This window comes from Nesoenas mayeri (genome assembly GCF_963082525.1).
Source record: "Nesoenas mayeri genome assembly, chromosome: 1".
Classification (NCBI taxonomy): domain Eukaryota; kingdom Metazoa; phylum Chordata; class Aves; order Columbiformes; family Columbidae; genus Nesoenas; species Nesoenas mayeri.
Genome location: NC_137541.1, coordinates 181,851,501 through 181,871,998, shown reverse-complemented (window position 1 = coordinate 181,871,998; position 20,498 = coordinate 181,851,501). Strand labels below are relative to the sequence as shown.

General features: G+C 39.0%; 1 protein-coding gene across 1 annotated transcript; it reads right to left on the bottom strand.

Moving 5' to 3' along the window:
- Nucleotides 1-12,534: 12,534 nt before the first annotated feature.
- On the bottom strand, nucleotides 12,535-17,951 carry LACC1 (laccase domain containing 1; the record flags this gene model as incomplete). Its single annotated transcript, XM_080363943.1, has 5 exons — nucleotides 12,535-12,709; nucleotides 13,246-13,471; nucleotides 15,318-15,483; nucleotides 15,946-16,127; nucleotides 17,387-17,951. The coding sequence occupies 5 exons, from the start codon at nucleotides 17,949-17,951 to the stop codon at nucleotides 12,535-12,537; spliced, it is 1,314 nt and encodes a 437-aa protein (XP_080220069.1).
- Nucleotides 17,952-20,498: the final 2,547 nt, after the last annotated feature.

Genomic DNA, 20,498 nt, shown 5'->3' with positions numbered 1-20,498 from the left:
GTAACTTAATATGATAGTACAGTAAATGAGCTCTATGAGATAAATACCAAAAAAAAGCTGACATTCTGTTGATTTTTGTTTCATTACGGACAGTGTTCACATAAATGCTGACCATAATTAAGAGTTCATTCTGGAGCCATTGTGCCTTTCCTTCAGGCAAATGAATGATGACATAGCCTCATATTCGGGGAAGTCTAGAATTGCAAAAATGAAGTGGATAGAATTAATCAAAAATTCAGAAGCTTGGTGATTTGTGTCCTTGTGAAAGACAAGGCAGATCATTTCATAGGGCTTTATTTTAAAAAGAAAATAGGAGCTGCATAAATATGTAAATGAGACATCCGAGAATGAGCAAGTGGGAGAAATATTATTGCTATTTGTCTGGTTGGCCTGATATATATATATTAACAAAAACAAGCTCAGAGTGGTACGTAGCTCTTGTGTGCATTTTTAAACATAGATGCATGTTGCAAGTGTGTGCCTATGCATGTAAATAAGCGATAAAAATATGGGTGGAAGCATATGCATTCAAATGAGTTGGCACCTCTATTCAAAGAACAGAGAAATTTGTATGTTCCATGATTTCTCTTTAAATTCCAAGAATCTTTCTTCCTGGACATGTCTGCATATTCTCAAGCACAGAGTCTTCTGAGATACTGGGCACTTTCAACTTCATTGCTATGTTTCACATTTTCTGTCAATATTTCTGTTCTCCCTCTCTTCCCATGTGAGACTTTAGTATATTGATTTTACCATTATATTCTTCCACAACAGTACTAATGCTTGTTTTAATTCAGGATTAATTTTTTGTATCAAGAAACTATGGTAATCACTGTGGAGTAGAGTTTGGCCTCTTGAAGATGTCCCCTTACAGAGAGATAAAATTTCATGTTTTCCAGGTGCACCTCACAGATGACCCTTCAAAATCCAAATCTAGTTCCTAGTGTAGTGGCTTGAATAGTACTATCAGCGTCATCAGTGACAACCAGTAGCATCTAAGTTTATACCAGATATGCTGAAAAAATGATAAAATAATACTAGATAATGGAGAATGAAGAGTGCAATGCACATCATTAAGGAAAGAAATAGCAAGAGAGAAGCTATAGGAGATTTCTTTGTGATCATTTGCTGGAAAAAAAAAAAGATTACTCTGGAAATGTCAAGGAAATTTTAATCGACTGACGTGCTACAGTTTCTGGTAAGAAAAAAATCAGAACCACTGGCTATGCTCAAGTGTGAATAAAATGTAATTGTTATTGACAGTTTTGCAAGCTAAAATGTGAAAACGAACATGTACAGGAACACTGTCCTACAGTATAACTGATAAATCAGGGTAAGCTTTTATGGGAATATCATCTCTAATAGTCAGCTCAGTCTGTGAGTCATCCTGGATAACCTGTGAGGGTACAAGAGAGTGTTTAAAAGGGATATTTTTTTGCAAGTGTCCAAGTTCTCTCCTTCTCCCATAGATCACCAGCCAAACTCAGGAGGTGGCTTTCATCTGTTAATCCACACTTCATTTTGCAGCTTGCCCTCCTCTCATACTTTTACAAGTTCCTCATGACCATTAGTCTAATTAGGTCTCCCATGGGAAGTGATGAACTCCAATCTTCAGCCAATGCACCAAAAAACTTCCGAATATATATCCTGTATGGCAGCTGAAAGACCAGAGCATGGTTCACTTAATGATAAGGTTTTGCAGTCAAGATGAACTACTAGCCTTTTGTCCAATATAATTCCATTTTTCCCCATTTGGTAAAACTAATGCCATATTTGCAGCACCTAACTGAGGGGTCACAGCGAGTCTCTATGTTTTCTGTAGAAGGAGGCAGCAATGGGCAGGGTGCCCTCCAACATAGACCAGAATGCATTCTACCCCCAACACTTTTTGGACAAAGTGTACTACTAGTTCTCTCTTTCACCTCTTACATTAAGATGAGGCTCTGCATGGAGGGAGAAATGAAATGGCCCTTTGCATCCTGTGGTCTCTGTGCTTTTTGCAAACCCAGACAGGAATAAGGCACAGCACTGCCCGTACCCTGTGAGGTCCTTGGGTCACCATTAGGCTACGGGCCAACAATACTCCATCCTCCTCCTGATTTTATGGGAGGTGCTGCACTCTCGATAAACAAAGTAAATTTTCCATTCCAAATTATCTGGGATTATTCACTTCAATATTTAAACACACTCTCTTTGGTAATGTTTTCGCTCTTCATATTCTTGTTTTCACAAGCTTTTATTAATTTTGAAGTCATGTCCATAGCCACACCTTCAGTTCCCAAACAGCTTTACATGAGGAAAGGTAATTCACACTCCTCCAGTCAAAGAACTAATCTGATCAATCACAGATGATCAGTAAATTTGAAACACAAACAACCTCAACGAAAGATTTGCTTGTGATCTGTCCTCAAAGCTGAACATTTTAAATACTCTCCAACTCCAAACACGTCTATGAGAAGTGCAATCTACAAACATGAGAAAAAAAACACTACAGCAATTTCAAATTGTTCTTTCTGCTCACTTGATAAATAAATAAGAACAAAAATGCTGCTTCCCACAGTGGATAAGGCAGGAAGTAGGAAACAGTCCAAAATTTCCTGAGATGGTCTGTATAAACTGCATACTCAGACAGAATTTGAGAACAAAATGGTCAAAGTTGTTTTTGCTTTGTTCATTAAACCCGATGATTTGTGAAAATGGTAACTCAGAATGTAGTTACTTCACTATTGCAGCAACACTGATTTTTATTGAAACACAGGGCCTTACCTATGGCTGGAAATTTTGACTGCTTACAGAGGAAAATTTTTATAGTGTGCTTCTTAGAACAAAAAGGTATCCTGACATTCTTATCCCTTTAAAAAGTGTGCACTTCACAAAGAGTGTTCTAAAAGCAACCAGAGACAGTGTAAAAACATGAAAAGGCACTACGATCTCCAAGGGTAGACAACTGTGACTTTGGAGAGGCATGAGGGTCACAAGCTCTTGCAGCACAAGTCCCAAACCAACTCTGTGTCCCATGACTCCTGAAAAGGGGCTGTTTTTTCATTGCAGTTGCTGTGCTTTTGGGATCCCCTATGCCAGACCCAAATGCAGCTGCAGATGCCACCCAAACACACCTTAGGCAAAGCCATTCCTTACGTGTCTCCTAGAAATCTCCCCACCTCCTTCCTCACCTTTGAGAGTATCTGGTATGTGTCTCACTGCTCTGAAATTTTGGGACGGTGTTTTCCAGGTCTGGAAGTCTGACACAACCCTGTAGGCCTCTTGGTCTATAAATCAGACATATCTAGAGGAGGATCCCTTCAAATCTTTGTGCTATGTCTGTAGAATTGTCCATCTTGTGAGCTATGGTAATGACATTGCTGTCTCTACTAGTGGCATTCCCCATAAAGAAGAATAAAATCACTGTAAATTCACAGATTAGAAGTTTTCCGTTAATGCTTTCTTATGAGAAGTGTTGTAGTAGCAGGATATTCAACTGCACACTCCAATCCTTGAAGGATCTAGTATTCCCAATACATCTCAGTCTCTCATCAAGAGCTATGTAGAATCAAGGATACCAGAAACTTCTATTGCTCTAAAAAAGGTTGTGCTCAAGATGCTTGGTAACTTCCCACTGGGTGGACTGGAGCAAAATATACAGTACATACTGTGCAAAGAATCTACTTTGACCTATTCCATGTGTTTCTAGGAGAACCCAAGATAACTGGTTCATTCCTCTTCATGAGCTGTCGCTTCTCAGCACTGCAACCTTGTCCAGAGTCTTAGGTTCCTGCCATAAAAGGAGTAGTTTTACCATTTCTAGCATGTTTGTCCTCTCTTCCCTCCTAGGACTGACCAGAAGGTCAGCCTGCCTTGTCCACTGTGAAATGACTTCTGCCATAGTAATTAGTACAGTTGAGAGTAGAAACGTTAGTGGTAAGTACTCACACAGGAGGGCACTTCTCCTCTTTGGTCAAGATGTTCAGATGGGGCTCCATAGCAGCAGGGAGCCTGAACTTCTAAGCAAGAAGTTTGGGATTTGCTCCATAGCAAACAAGAAACAATTCTTCAAAAATTTTAAACTCTCAGCTCTTGAGCCAAACATACCTCATGTCATTTATTCTCACAGCTAGCTTCAGAGAAATATTATGATAGAAAATCTTCCAAGTCTGCGGAATTGGGCTGTTAGCCAAGCCCAGAGAAATTTCAAAAAGCAGCTTCTCTTCCGTATTTTCAGTCTTGAAATACAGCTGCAGTGGGTGAGGGCAGATTTGCCCATCATTGCAATTATTCTGGATCCAGTGAAGTCCTGCACATAGATAATATATAGAGTGGTCATTATCTGCCTCCCACAACTAACTGTGCTACTCCCCCTGCTTGCACAGGTTGGAAGCTTGTAAGTGCATGATATGCCTATAGCAGATTTTAAGTTAGGCATGGAGAGGAAAACTGGGACATATCCATAAGCATTCAATACTCCAGCCCTGAGCAAAAAACCTGACTACATAAAGAAGCAACTATGGTGAATAACTACACACAGGAAGATGCTTGGCAGCATTGCTCTGTACTCAGACAATATGGTAGGGGGCCGTGTTTCCACATGGATAAACTCTTCTTGCACTAAACCTTTAATGAGCAGGTGTAGAAATGTCTTCATCATCATGATCCTGTCTTTTTATGCCCTTTTGATCCAGCAGTGTCTCACCGTGGATATCTGTTTCAGGCTAGCTGCATCCCAAAGGAGATTTTTGTTCCCTGCTTCTGTTTGTTTATAACAGGCTCCAAGACTGCTGCAGAGCCAAGGAATGACTGGCTGTTTTTTCAGTCTCAGATATTGGCTCAGTACAAAGTGGTTCATCATTAGCCCAAGCACTCTTTAACTCACTTACTAAAAGGAATGCTGCTGTATTTCTCTTTTCTGATATCATTTATTACAGTGGGCAAACAAATTCACCCTTTTCTTCCAGCCCCAGCCCAGTTTACTGGGGATAAATCAGTATGTGTAAAGGCATCTAGTCCTTATGTGAGTATAATTCAAGGAATGAAAATTCTGTTTCACACATTGTTAAACTTTTTCCCCCCTTGCAAAACCTATGAAATTATTTCTGTAGTTTAGTTGCCTTGTGTCAGCTTTCCAACACTAGATTTTGAAAAAGTTTTTGCTTAAGTTAAAAATGTTCTCCTACCATAAATCCTGTGTCAGCCTCAGAAGTACCAACTATTTTTCACTTTCTGAGTTGAGCCTCCTTCATGAAGATTGCTTCTGGAACAATGTGAAGGATTATGAGTTATAGCTTGGAAGCCTAAAATGAATCCTTATTGAAGAGCGATAGGCTATGACACTTTTGAAAAAGAGGGAATAGAGGGAGATCAAGGTTATTCAGTTAAGGCTACTTCAAGCTTTTTTTTTCTTTTTCCCTTTCTGTACTGGGAAGCACAACTTTGCAAGCCTATCAGAGGGAAAAAACAGTCCCTCTACAAAGTACAAATGCCAATCTGCTTCTAAAAAGGTGTATACCTGAAAATTGATTATTACCTAATTGATATAAATAGGGCAGAATTTAGAGAACCGAAGGCTGGAAGGACCATCTTAGGAAAGATTAGTGGAACTAAATATTGCATGTAAAACTTAGATAAACATTTACTGAAGAGAACATAACAATCTACAATCTATGAAGGAAATATTTACTGAAGAAATAAGAGGATTGGCTCATGCAGATAGATATACATAAATACTAAGATGAGGTCTATGGAAGACAGAATCTCTCTTTTCAACATGAAATGAGATTTCAATCTTTGTCTTAATTTGTTATGACACTTCTTCAGCTTTAAATAGTTTATTTCAGATGGCCCTTAATATTCAAAACAGGAAATGAAGTGTTGTTCTGAAAGACAGATTGAAAAGTGGCATCCCAAAGATGCTGAAACTAGACATTAGCTTTGTTTGAATCTTTGCCCTTTCTCTTACAAGAACATTTTAGCTCAAGCACTCTGATTTCCCCATTTTGCAGAGCCTGCATTTTCTGACAGAAGACTTTTATATTAAATGGTAATATAAACTAAATAAGAGAAGTCAGATGAATATTTCACTTCCTGTCCAATGTTTATATGCAGTTGGTCTCTTCTTAAGAAGCCATTCTTAATGGAAATTATACAAATATAATAGTACACCCAACAAGACTCTAAAACTTAAACCATGTTGCTCTGATGAAGACAGGTACAAGAAAAGCAAAAAATGGTTACTGACTTACATCCCTAAAACCTCAAGTAAATTCAGAGCTTCTCAGGAATTTTTTCCTGAAAAATTATCACCATTGTGGCATAATATTTTTATTACAATGTCATCTATGCCAGTACCAGGGAGCTTGAAGAAAAGCCCCAATGTAAATGTCACTATCAAGTCTAGATCTGCATTTCTGCCACTGCAAGCATGAAATTAAATGAGTGGGGATGTTTCAGTGCTGGGGGAACTTAAGGATCAAACTTGCAGGGCAACTAAGGGAACTGAGAAAGATCTGAACATCAAATATAGCAAGAAACATCCACAAGCCTAAAGGAGCCTCTCTAACATGCTTCTTGCTCTGCTCACCTTTCATGTTCTGAAAGCTTTTTATTGGGATGATATAAAGAAGAAAGCAGAGAGTCAGAGTAAAATTATCTGCATAACCCTGCTTTATTTAATATTATTTTTATCAAGCACTTACTAAAAACACCTATTGAGAACAAGCAAAGGCGCTTGAGCTACCTGTCACAACTTTGTTTTTACAACTGAGTTTTTTGTGGTTCATTCTTGTGCAAGAAAATCAGGCTTACAGCTTTCAAGCAAAGAAAACCAAAGCAGAACAGAAATGTTTTCCTTTAGTAGCAATATACTCTTCAATATTCCTTTAGGATAGAGCTCAGTGTCTCAAAGAGAAATGCTAAGATATTTATTTCAGATAGGCAGGGCTCTTCATAGTTGTCACTGATAAAATCACTTTGAACTGAAACATCTGACCAGAACTATGAACTGCTGCCTAAAAATATTGCATCACATGAGAAAAAGTGAAGTTATACATCTTGAAATGCGAACCATGCTTTCAGCCTCCCTTATAAAATGCTTCTTTGGTTTTATGGTAGGTACATCCCAAATTTTTATATTGCAACCTATTTATTTAAGATGGTTAGGCCTTTGCTGCATGTAGAAGAGGCAATTCCAAAAAAACAAATAGAGTAGTTAGTGATTGTGAATTACATTTGCACAAGAAGAGAGGAAATGATCCCTTAGGTAAAATTAATCCTGAAAATGAACTCTCATAGTTAAGCTACATATTGATTTTTCTCTCCAATCTCTTTTCTGTTGCAGAAATCAAATGGAAATCCATGCTATGTCCTTGCTCCTGTGACTGTCAGAATTCAGGTTGCCCTGGAGACATGATGCCTCATTCACAGAACAGGAAGAAAGATACCTCAGCCCTGCTTTCCTCCTGGGATTGCGCTCCCAAAATTCTCCTGTGAGCCTCCTTTGACCCTCAAGAACTCACAAAGAGAGCCAGCCAAGTATTTGTAATGTGAGATGCAACTGTAAATTAGATGCTTACTAATGAAAGATCAGAGGGATCACTTTAAAAAGCAAGCTTCCTATTTCTCTGTGTGCCTTTAGGAAATACATAATCATGGTTTTTTAGAAGCAGCCACAGGCACTGTATATTTAAATCAAATAGCAGCAAAATGTCTTAGTCTTATTAAAAGGTGTGACAGTGAATAATAATCAGTAACATCCTGGATATAAGATTATACCGGATTAGGGTATATTAGGGTTCTTAAATCCACATACATTTCTATCTGAATCATTCATCTGGAAACACTGGATAGTATCTACTGGAAGTGGAAAGTAGAACAAGTCAGCCTTACAGGCAGAGCTTGCTGTCAGTCTTCAGAGGTACGTAAATCCCTCAGCAGGTCAATACATTATTTCCTCTGTCACATATAGGATTTACTGCCACCATCAGTGCACTGTCCTATGGTTGCACAAGAGGCTGGAGTTCAGGAAGGACTTTGGTGCTCAGAGAACAAAAGCCTGGCACAGATGACATCAAGGCGAGCACACTCTGTGCATCCCCTCTGAGCCTCGGGACAAATGAGCACAGCTCATCTCCCTCTTTGCATCACCCAGCAGCAAATCGAGCATGGAGTGGAAACGAGGACAGTGATGAGGGAATCTAGGAATATTCTTTGCAATTTAAGCTGGCAATCGGGAGCTCTTGCAGACCTGTAAAAAGGGAATGGGTTGGAGGACACTGATAAAGATAGTGTGCTGAGGACAAAAAGTTTCACACTGCTGCTAAAAAAAGGGCACATGCATACAGAAGAAAGTAGCACTGGTGCTGCTCTGAGCAGGATGGTATATGTTTCCTCCAGCACCCTGAGACTGGATTCACAAGCCTTGTAGGGTGATTGTGAGTGGTGCTGGACAGAAAGACTGCAATCCACAAGAGACAAGCTGAGGAAAATAAAACTGGAGGCAAAACCAACCACTTTGCAAACTACGTCACTGCTGGGGAAAGGAGACACTTTCCTCTAATTGAATGCTTATAATTTGGGAGAAATGGTGTAAGTTCTGTGAGTGGAGATGGGCCCAAGTGTTTTTCTGAAGGTCCAGGCCCACAGCTTCCGCTACAGATGGACCCAGCACCACAAGGATATCTTTCACATTACAGCCATATTCAGATACCATGGAATTTACTGTGGCCATAGAAACTCACAAAAACAGTCATCAAATGACAAACTCAGACCAAGCAACTACCTAGACCCCATCCCGTCTCCTTGGGTTGTCAATGGAAAGACACTAGCAGTCACCAATGGACCTAGCCTCTGTAAATTAATTAAAGACATTTTAAATCTAATTCCCTTAATATTTTTCACCTTTGCCATACCTGGGGCAATAAACCCCAGTCTGGGTAAACACTTCACTAATTATCTCAGACTTTGATCTATGCCTCTGAAGTTGCACACTGTTTCCCCAGGCACTAGAACCAGAAGTCTGTGTTGGAGCTGCCCTGTTTTACTGGAATAGTAACTAAAGCCTTTCCCAGACATACTTTGGTACACTCCATTCAGATATATAAATGGAAATGAAGGAGTCCATATTCAGAATTTACAATAGCAACAATCATTAATTGCACAGTAATAGCTATGAAAAACAGTATTCAATGTCATCATACCTTGTGCTCTCCTCAGGGCATACCATGATAATAATTAATAATGTTGTTTAATAACAATAACAGGGCAGATGCAGCTTATAAATTAATGGACAAGTATGGGATCTGATGACTACGTAGGTACAGCTGAACATTTTATGAAGTGTTTTAAGAGCTTCCCTAGAGGTGGTGAATCACGGCTGATCTGCTTAGCTCCTTAAATGAGCAACAGGAATGAAAAGTAAATAATAAAGTCTCCACATAGAGACGTAAAACAGCCTTGCCTCCTTTTTATCATTCCCTTCTTTTAAACTTTCTTTTTTTAAAATACCAAAACTAAAATGTCTTTTTAGCAAAGACTCTTGAAAGACACTCTGTATAATACAGAGCCCAACCTGTTTGGGGACTCAACATCATTATTATTATTATTATTATTATTATAATTATTATTATTATTATTATTATTATTTTCTTACTAGTCATGGAGTTCTGCACCTCAGTAATCAGTGTACAAAAGGCTGCTTCCTGTCTTGACAGGTTTACAGACTAGGTAATTCAGTGTAAAATAAATTTACAACAATTATGTTAACAATTTGTCTTCTAAAAGATAAAGCCTTTGGTGTTTCTGTTCATTTTGACGTGCTCTCCAGTTTGCACAGTCCTACTGTGACCTGTAAATGGTATTTTTCTAAACAGAAAGAAAGTCTTCACTGTCATTCTTGAGCAGGTATGAGCAAGCCAGGGCTTACTATCAGTATCATGTTACCATACTGTTGAGCATTTGAACTGTGTTAAGCAGCATGGCTGCAAGGTCTTTCTACTTACTGCAAAGTTAAATTCATTAGTTTAAAATCGTCTTTGTGGTGAGATGGGCTAAGAGCAGGCACATAGACATTTATGACGCTATAGTGTCAAGCATTACCTTGCAAAACCAAGTAGCTCAGCTGCTTTTGACGGCATGCATTTAATCCACGAGGGAAGAGGGTTAAGCAAAGGGCATTGACAGATACGCTTTGGCTGAGCTTCAGGTGCAGGGACTGAAGATTACATGGTGCTACTGCCCCTACAGCAGAAGGAAAGACACCTTTCTCACACCGATACTACCTCAGTTAGTGCCCATAATGTGGCTCACGCTTAGATGCCATGGCAAAAGGACAGAACTAAAAGGTGAAGGTAGGTTGTTTTAGGTTTTTTTTACCTAATGCAGCAAAACAGCCTGTTAGTGTCTATATTTTGTCCTTTATTTGGAATAAGTTGATAATGCACATGCACATGATACATGTACAAACCATACACACCATCAGCTAGTGTGTAGTAACATGCTTGGCAGCATTAAGCAGCTGAGGGAACTGGGGCTGTTCAGCCTGGAGAAAAGGAGGCTGAGGGGAGACCTTATCGCTGTCTACAACTACCTGAAAGGAGGTTGTAGCATGGAGGGCGTTGGTCTCTTCTAATAAGTAACAAGTTATAAGCCAAGAGGAAATGGCCTCAAGTTGCGCCAGGGAAACTTCAAATTGGATATTAGGAAAAAGTTCTTCATGGAAAAGCTTGTGAAACACTCAAACAGGCTGCCCAGGGAGGTGGTGGAGTTGCCATCCCTGAAGGTGTTTAAAGGGCATTTAGACAAGGTTCTTAAGGTCATGGCTTAGTGCTAGAGTTAGGTTATGGTCAGACTTGATGATCTTGACGGTCTCTTCCAACCAAAATGATTCTATCATTCTATGATTCTGTAGAGGAGTGTGAGTGTTGCATCTGTTGGAACCCAAAGCTCCAGTTTGAACCTATCAGTGAACACCACCACAGGGTATAAAAAATGAACTGAGAATGATGAAAACAATGGTGAGGTTTTTAAAAGGTAACCGAAAATGTACCAATTTTTATTATCAAGGACTGCAGTGCTACAGCAGAAGAGGAATAATATTTCTAAGGAAGAAGTGGGAGAGTTGGAAGAAGTATTTTTTTGGTAGATGGTTACAGTTAGAAGGTTACATACTCAGAACCAGGCTCTTCTCTGGGAAATACCATCCACAGCTAAAAGGAAGTTTTTTTAAAAGTATTTTCTCCCAGAGGGCAAGGAAAGTTCTCATTTGGCCAACTCTAAATCACAGTCCAACAAAATGAAAAATAGCTTACTCTTCAAGCACCACAAGTACTAGAATAACTTGACAGATTATCATATACGCAAAAGTAGCAGCTTATGCTGTACAGTGCTTTCCAAAACGCACGGTTTGAAAACACGTATATCCAGTGCAGGCAGAGATGGAAGTGCAGCATGAGCTAGCACTGACCCCTGGTGGACATAGAAGTCCAGAATTGGTAAAGATCGTTTAATTCAAAATACAAAATACGTCATGCAGACCGTTGTCCCAAGGCTTGTGCTTGGCAGCTCTGCAAGCTACAGTCAGCATAGTTTTACTATTAAGAATCTCTCACTGTCTGTGTGTCAGGAGCTATCATGTCTATTGTAAAGTCTAAAGGCAAATTTTTTATGGTCAACAGAAAACAGTGCACACTTAGAATTTGTTTAGTAAGACAGATCAGTCAGCTACTGGTCAGTAAAATTAACTGATGCTAAATTCGCTTCTCTTTTTATATATTTATGAAATAACTTTGCATTGTTGAGACAATCTCAGTGGACATTAACAACAGCACCTATAGTTCAAAGAAGAAAATCCAAAGGAAACATTAATAAAAATGTCACATCATATTAACAGTTTTAGTCCTACTTTTTCTACAATCAAAAAATACAGAATGGTGAGAGTTCATATATTTTCAATGTCTGTCCCAAAGAAGCTTGCTTGTTTCTCACTTTCAAGTTGTTTTCCATAGGAAAAATCCTGAAAGTGTTTTGGAGCTCTTCTTTAAATTAATCCAAAGAAGAAAAACAATGTCAGGCACATAATTCCATAAGGCTTACCTTCAGCTGAAGCTACCAAAGTCGGGTGTTCTCAAACAGTTAATGGCAAAACAGGCTTTCCTTCCTATATCCGTAATGTTATACTTCATTCAGAAGTCTCACTCAGAAGCTTTCACTACCTTAAGACAGTGAGGTTTCTGGGAAACATTTTGTCAAGAAGTGTAAAAAAACCAGAGCTTGCATCTGCTTTTGCAGAAAGGCTTTGTCACTAGTGTGGGTTGCCCTTGTTTTCTTTGCACCCTGTCTCACACGAGAATTATGGGCCCTGCACACTAGGCATTTATTCTTGCCTTGGAATGTCAGGGAGGGGAAGAAGCAGGAGATCGCAAGACCTGTGAATTCCCTGTTGCAAATCTGTGAAAGGAAGGAGGAAGAAATTCGACTAGGAGAGCAGGATGCCAAAAAAAGGCACCAGACTTATTGTCTAAATACTATTTGAGACTAAGAGATACTATCTCAGTCTTTGATTGATATGAAGCCAATCTGTGTCCCAAAGTTAGTGCCATCACGAAAGTGAGAGTAAAATTTATCAGGGTGGCATGCAGTACAGAAAGTGACATTTTGGTCCTGGTCTGTGACAGAATCATCTTGGATGTTCTCAGGAAGAATCCCACCACTCTCAAGAAGAATCCTTAAAGAAAAAAAGAGAAACAGAACGCAATATTTTTTTTTATGTCCTCATGTTCCTTAAGACACTATAATTCAGACAGCACCTCAAGTACCAATCAAAAAAATTGTGCCAACATTTGCCCCTTCCTTCCTTCCTTCCTTCCTTCCTTCCTTCCTTCCTTCCTTCCTTCCTTCCTCTTTCTTTCTTTCTTTCTTTCTTTCTTTCTTTCTTTCTTTCTTTCTTTCTTTCTTTCTTTCTTTCTTTCTGTATTAGACTAAAATAATTGCTTTTCTGCTACCAGTAAAAACACATTTAATTTGAACATTTGTCTATCATGCATAAACTAACAGTATGACTGTAAAATAATAGTTGAAATCCAGTAAAAGTCGGCAGATGAATACCATTTATTCAAAGGTAGCACTTGTTGATGTACGAAGTACTAGAGAGTACTTTAGGATGGTGAGGACCCTCACCATAATTGTGCTGGATAATACAATATCAATACAATTATTGATAACTAATGTGGAATTAATTTTTTGTTCACTCAGTAGTCTTACCGTGTTGCTCTTCTAATGTCAATATAAGGACTTGCAGAGTCAAATAGTCTCACACACTTTGGATCAATTCTGTGAAATTCTTTTGCTGATTCATGAGGAAGTTTATAACAACAAGGTCCTACAGATGGACCCAGCACCACAAGGATATCTTTCACATTACAGCCATATTCAGATACCATGGAATTTACTGTGGCCATAGAAACTCCTAACAATGTGCCTTTCCATCCTGTCAGAAATGAGAGGTAGAAAAAAAAATGTATAAATTGTCTCTTTGTTTTTACAGTAGCTAAAATATATGCTATTATCAAAGGTACAAAATAATTTATATACTTTAATCTAAAAATAAAGAATTATACATAATAGTGAATTATTTTTTTAAAAATCCAACACATTAACAACTATCACTTTGCTGAGATCATTTTGTGGAGATGGAAACCAGACAGAAGAGTTTAGATTAGGATTCCAGAATTCTTTTCTCCCAGTGTCCTGGTTTGGGTAACTAGAGCATACCTTGCAGCTTCTCTTTGCTTGAAACATTTTAATTGGAACATGACAACAGAAATATGTTACAGTCAGAAGTGGATTTTTATAATATGGTGAAAACAGTTTTAATGTTATTTTAGAAAAAGAAAAAAGAGGCTGAAGTTAGAGACATTGTTTGGAATAGATAGAAGAAAGTCCAGCTTTGAGTTCTCATATCTTAGTTTGAATCCCAATAAATCTTCGCATTGCACAGAGAGTGCATCACACCAAAGGACAGAATATGCCAATAACTTTTCCTCTGCTTTTCTACATCCAAAGACTGAGATGACCTTATACCTAATTATCTTTATTTGTATACACAGTAACGTGTTCAGGTTAAAAATGAACTGAGGTGGCACTGGGCAAGAAGAAGAGGATTCAGGAAAAGACAATTGGAAGCCCGGCAAGGACCATTGTGTGACAGTCAAGGCCAAAACTTGGGAGATGGAAAGTAGGAGTTCAGGCTCAAACTGGGCAGTATCTTGGAGAAGGAAGCGATGTCAGTGAGGGAACAATGTGGTGTGTTAGGGACTACATAAATGAAGAAGCAGCAGAGAAAGGAACAACTACAGATTTAAATATTTTCCAATAATTAGGTTTGAATGCTTATAATGTAAAACTCTTAAAACTTTCAAGACTGGATAAAATTATCTCCATCCCTTTTCCCTATTAAAAATCACAACCTTCCCCTCTCCTCCCAAACAGACATGCCACAACTCTCATTTCTCTCGCTTTCTATAACCCAAGCTTGCTAGGGCAGGAGAGGGAAGGGGCACAACAACTTTATTGAAGGACAGTCAAAGTTTTGGTGATCTTATGATGACTCACAAATTTGAATTTATTTTGGCTAATTTATTGAATGCATGAAGAATTGTATGAATTAGGTGATATTCACAAGCTCTAGGCAGGGTTAATGCTTCCTGCCATATCAAAGGATGTACTAGCATGAAAGGTGAGGAGAAACTCTCAGGTGTATATTCTCTTTGACCTCGTAAATATGGACTTTTTAATAAAATGAAACAGCCCCAACAGGAAAATCTCACCACAAGATATGTATTCTAGGCTAACATTTGGGACATCTTCTGAAGCTGGACATAATCCCAGGTTGTGTTAACCATACCTCCTTCAGTTTTTTTCTCATTTGGTTTGGGTCAGACAAATATTTCTTCTGATCCAAAATGACTGTTGGGAGCATTGGCTTTATAGCGAGTTTTAAAATATGAAGTTAGACAGGGCACAAAAAAAAAGGGGGAGGGAGGGGAGGAGTTTGCTGCCAGGTCAGAAAAATAAATGTATAAATATATAAATCATAATTATTTTAGTTATATATATATATATATTTAAATAGCTTGTGAAACAAACTGTTCTCAAGATTAATCTTGTTTTAGCAGGATACAAACTTAACAGATCAGGATCTACTTTGTTACATGATCTTGCATTTATTCATTCTCACTCAGTGCTCCTTTGGTTACTAATTTATCATTGTTAGTCCAAAACTCACTTTCCAGTGATCTCCTAGTTATTTGATCTCCGTGATTTAAAATTCCTACCAGAATGAGCAGCACCGCAGGCTTTTTTGACAGGATCAGCAAATAGCACGGGTATGCAGTCAGCTCCTGGCGCTGCTATCGTGACACCTTTCTGGTTTGTTACTATTCCATCATAGCTGTCAGGCTCTGTCTTTCCCATAATATACACAGCATTGGCATGATCAACCTGTCAAGAAAAAAACAGAACGTGGACAGTGATATGACAGCAAAAAAAACCCCTCAGTTCTGACTAATGCAAGGATTTTTCTTTGGCATGAGACACACTTCTGCACCAACTGGTCATGCATGGAAATCAGGCCCTCCCTTGTTCAAATGCCATGTAGAAAGCCATCACAGACGTGGTGGTGTATATTTCTTTTAAGATAAACTGCTCTGATCGTTTACCTGATTACTCTCTTCCGTGGAAAGTTAAATGTTAAAATATTTTTGGTGCTTCTTCACAAAGTGCCAAATGACTCATAGTTTGGATGACTGTTCCCACCGATAAACTGCCACCATAAATTACGTAATTGTCCTGCTACTCACAAGTTCTTGCTGAGAATGATGAGAATAATTCCTACAGTTTTAGCCAGCAACACATGAATGAAGATCTGATCTGTTTACATACATCTATTGTTTGATAAGATACCTTGACTCTGTGAAAAGCCTCTGGATTGAATCCTGCAGCATTAGCTAGCCGGCGGAGATTCTCTTTCACAACAACTTGTGGGTCCCTTCGCTTGGAACTGCTGAAGAGGTTGCAGGAGCTTAGAGTTGGTATGTAGGAAATCCCACCTGTCCTTGTGGTGAACCCATGTAGGAAGATATCATCTGGCAAAGCAAAAAAGACAACAAAAAATTGCTTTAAACACAAGACCAGTCTAAATATTACATTGTTTTTTACTGAAGAGACCTGGAATCACTCAATCAAGTTGAGTATTGCTTTACCTCATGTTTAGCGGTGGCATTTAAATGTAAGGATTCTAAGTTTCCTTCTTGCTCATAATCATAATCCTCTGAGGTACATATAAAGGAGTTTGAGCAAAAGTCCTAGAAGATTCAGCATGAATTTTTTAAAAATTGTGGTTCAAAACATAGAAAATAGATAACTCACTGAGGAAAACGAGAGTAGATTTTTAAAGCAACAGTCTAAGGTGGTATCTCCCAAGCTTTTTTGGCAAATTAAGTGTTAGTCCTCAAGACTTCACAGAATCTAAAACAACTTTCTATAGTATATTGAAATCACTGAGAATTTCTAGCATTATTAAAAAATTATCTGTTTTTACCATGTGGATCCTTCATCATGGCCTCATGCACCAAACACAATCACTGTTTTGAGAGGTGATGGGGAGTGGGCTCCTGCATGGCAAAGTTGAACACAGAAAGACAGTCTCATAACTGGTATTTTTACTGTCTTAACAGCTGACAAGCTCAGTGACATAATCACAATTCATATTCAATAACTATTTTATGTCGTGTGATCCTTTCAAAGTCACTGTCAAAATCTTGAAGCACAATGATGACAAAGCTGACTTTAATTAACTCAGGTTCCTTTCAGGTTCTGGATCATTTCAGACACATTTTTAGGGAAAGAGAAATTTTTGCAGTAGCAAACCTCTCAGTTGTTCTCTGAATCCTGAGACCCCATAATCACACCGCTTGAGAGACATGCTGCAGTAAACTGGGTCATGCTGTGGCAGGGACACTGAGACATCAGTCTGATTAACTAGGCACACTTGAGGCTGCAGACCAGGAGAAACTCCTGACCTGCCTTTCCAGAAGATGATGGTAACTCACGAGGTGTGTAATTGCCGCACAGAGGCAAGGAGATTTTACTGTTTGCAGTAATGCTCTCACTAAACCTGGGCCTCTCTTCTGATCATGCCACTGGCTGGGAATAGACTTGCCAGCCTTTTGATGTATCTGTTGACACTTAGTCCTCTTATAGACATCATATAGATGCTATTGCAACATCATATAGGGTTATTTGATGCCTGAGGACATTTCCAAACCTTACCCACTTTGTTATTCGCTTGAAGAAGTATGTTTAGGAACAGGCTCTAAAATCTGTTAACTGGTATTCTCTTTACCTGGGATGAGGGAAGACCTGAGGATGGTGAGCTCCCCTTTCAGGTTTGGCAGGCTTTCCAAGTACATCCGAATCTCACTTTGGATGAGCTCCACGTCCTGTGTAGGAGGCATTTGCTCTTCACTCCGAGGTTCAGCTATCTGCAGGTTTTTACAATCGGATGCCACCTGTAAATCCTCAAATTCAAACTGGTAGACTGCTGTAAAGAGATGGTCTATATATACTTTCATTAAGTCTTTTCTTAAGGTAGGGAGTATAATTTTAATTATGCTTATGTCTTTTTCATCTAGTTGTTGTTTGATGGTGTACAAAGCAGCAGTTGTAGTCAGAGCATGTACCACCTTCAGTCTTTTCTTCAGACTCTGAAAATCTCCCAGAGCTGGAAGCAAGGACTCGTGTTCACCCTTCCTTTCACTCCCCTGCCTCTGGCGACAGATGACATAAATGAATGGAGCAGGGATAGAACAGCATTTCTCAATAGTTTGCAGCATGTTACGTAGTAATCCTTGAATGTTCTCCAAGTTGGCTGGGAGGCTGAACAGATCTATCAGTACTGCTTCCACCATATTCCAAGATATTTAAAGATTCCCACAGCTGGCAAGTAGTCAATGACAAAACATGAAAAACAATGAAAAAGATAAGATGGCACCATTAGTCCAAACACATAGAGCTATGTTGTTAAGTTAATGCATTCAGTGATACTGTATAAAGAAGGTGTTATAGAAGTAACTATTATACTAGGATTTCCTTACTGCATCAAAAGAAGTTGTAGCAGAAGCAAAGTGGCAGAAATGGGAATTATTATGTATTTATTTAAATACTGAGGCATTTCCCTACAACCCCATCTACCTCGGGTTTTCCCCAGGTCAGGGATGATAAAAGGTTGGTACATAACAGATTTATTGACTCAATTAACCCGCATTAGCTTTATGCACCTTCTTGACCTCTGACTATTGAGCCCTTCTCAAATTCCCATGAGGGGAACCAAACACAGAGGTCCCTCAGCTTGCTGGGTCTGGGGGGAGTTTCTGTAACAACTTTCTGGAGGCATTTTACACATTTTTGGCTGAAGTGGAGCTCATGTCTGCTGCCCGTCCTGGCAGCAGGGATGCTGTACTGGGGGCGCAATCACATCTCTCCCACAGGCCTTCACAAGACCTTCTGAACTTCTCCCTTTTCTGTGATCGAAAGTATTGACTTGCTCATTTCTGACTTCTGTGTGGAGGGGCACATGATCAATATAGTTCTTCTTTTCAACACACACAGGAACTCAGCACAGGTTACTGAAATTTTACCTAGTAAGGCAAGAAGTACACAGAACTAAATGAAAATGATTTAATATTGTGCACAACCTCCTACCTCAGCTTTTCACTATGCTAGCTGCACTCTGCTCTGGAATCAAGACATATTAAGCTTATCCAAAATCATCTTGCAGTTCGTGGCTTGTCTTGTAGCCCGCGGTATAATTCCAGTTTTGTTGTTTTGGTTTGGTTTGGTTTTGATTTTCTGCTCTTTGTTGATCTGAGCCTGGCTGGTCTGCCTACCTGTGGAAACTTGTGCACGTATCTCTTCCTCTCTGTTGCTATAAGAGCTTATTTTACAGATCCTCTCAGAAGTGTCTTATTTTCTCTGTCTCTGATAATTTTTCAGTTTCCAGTGCAAGCCTCCAGAGGTCTGCAACAAAAGACTAGATCACTTCGCTTTGGGAACCTTGAACAGATGGCTATTCAGATTTCATGACTAAGCTCTGTACTTGGTCTAGGAGGAGTACATACAGCTTCATCACCAGTTGTAAGATCCCATAATCATCTAGAGTATCCCTTAACACCACTGTTTTGTTGTTTTTTTTTTTTGGACAGTAACAAATTGTGCATAAATATTAATTCCTTAACAAAGGACTTGAGAATCTTTTAAGTCTTTGAAATCAATGCTCTGCTACTAAAGCTAATTGTATCAGATGATGCCTGGCATTGTTTTCCTGCCACAAGTCCTCATTTTCCTGTAACTACTCCCATGCTCTGGCTTCACAACACTTCATTATCCTGAAAAAATATTGTTTCTGTGTGTACTTGAGGCTTACTGCTATGCTGGACTTCACATTTTATGGCTGACAATGGATTCCCAGAGTTTCTACACTCAAAAGAGAGGTCAAAGACCTTTCTGTTTTCAATAGATTATTTATTCAGTGTAGGTTTTACAGAAAACATTATCTGTCTCCTTCATTGTTTTTTTCCCCCAGACTGGAAGAAAAACAATCTTGACTGAAAATGATGGTTTACTTTCTGCAAGTTGAACACTTACAAAGATTAATTAGTGACAATCAAAACAGGTGAACTAAAAGTATCGAAGTGTGACAGCGGATAAAAGTATCTGCCAAGGAATTTATGACTCTTGATTTTGCTCAGAGTATCATTTACACACAGCTGATAAGAGAATTTAGAGAACAGCCTGCTAAGAAAACAGTGTCAAAACAGACTCATGTCAAACACCATGACTTGGGAAATCAGGATATTTCCTTCCCTACTCTGACACTCTCTGTGGGAGGCCTGTATGACAGGGCCCCAATCTAGGTGTAATTAATAACCCCAGCAAAGACGGCACAACAGAGGGTTGTAGTGGAAAAACAGATTATTGCTCCACTTCAAACATGTCAATAGTGTAAGGTAGGTAGAGATCATTGCTGTCCTCATTCCTCCCCAGAAAAATACCACTAAAGAAAGGGTGGAGGGAAAGTGTTTTCAGAGGGAGAGGTAATTGCCTACATTGTTATTAAGTTGTGTGTGTAATGCAAGAAGGGGCGATTATTGGGATGTACACAAAGAAACAATGGGGCTGATTCACCCTTGTATCTTTCCAGTTTTGCATCACAGAGTCTTGCTGAGGTCAGTGGTGTCAGAAGTAAACTTGCTTACAGTCATAATAAATTTTTTTGGCTGTTTTCTAAGTCCTCTAAGTAAAACCCTTCTCAAAATACAGGCTTGCCAAGCACAGTAATGTTTTAGCTTAAGAGAAATGCATTCATGGTTATTCAGGTTTTAAGTAACACATTCTACAGTCCCAGTGTCCCATGGAAAGTCTTGCTGCATGTAACCACATCAGGAAACATCAAGTGT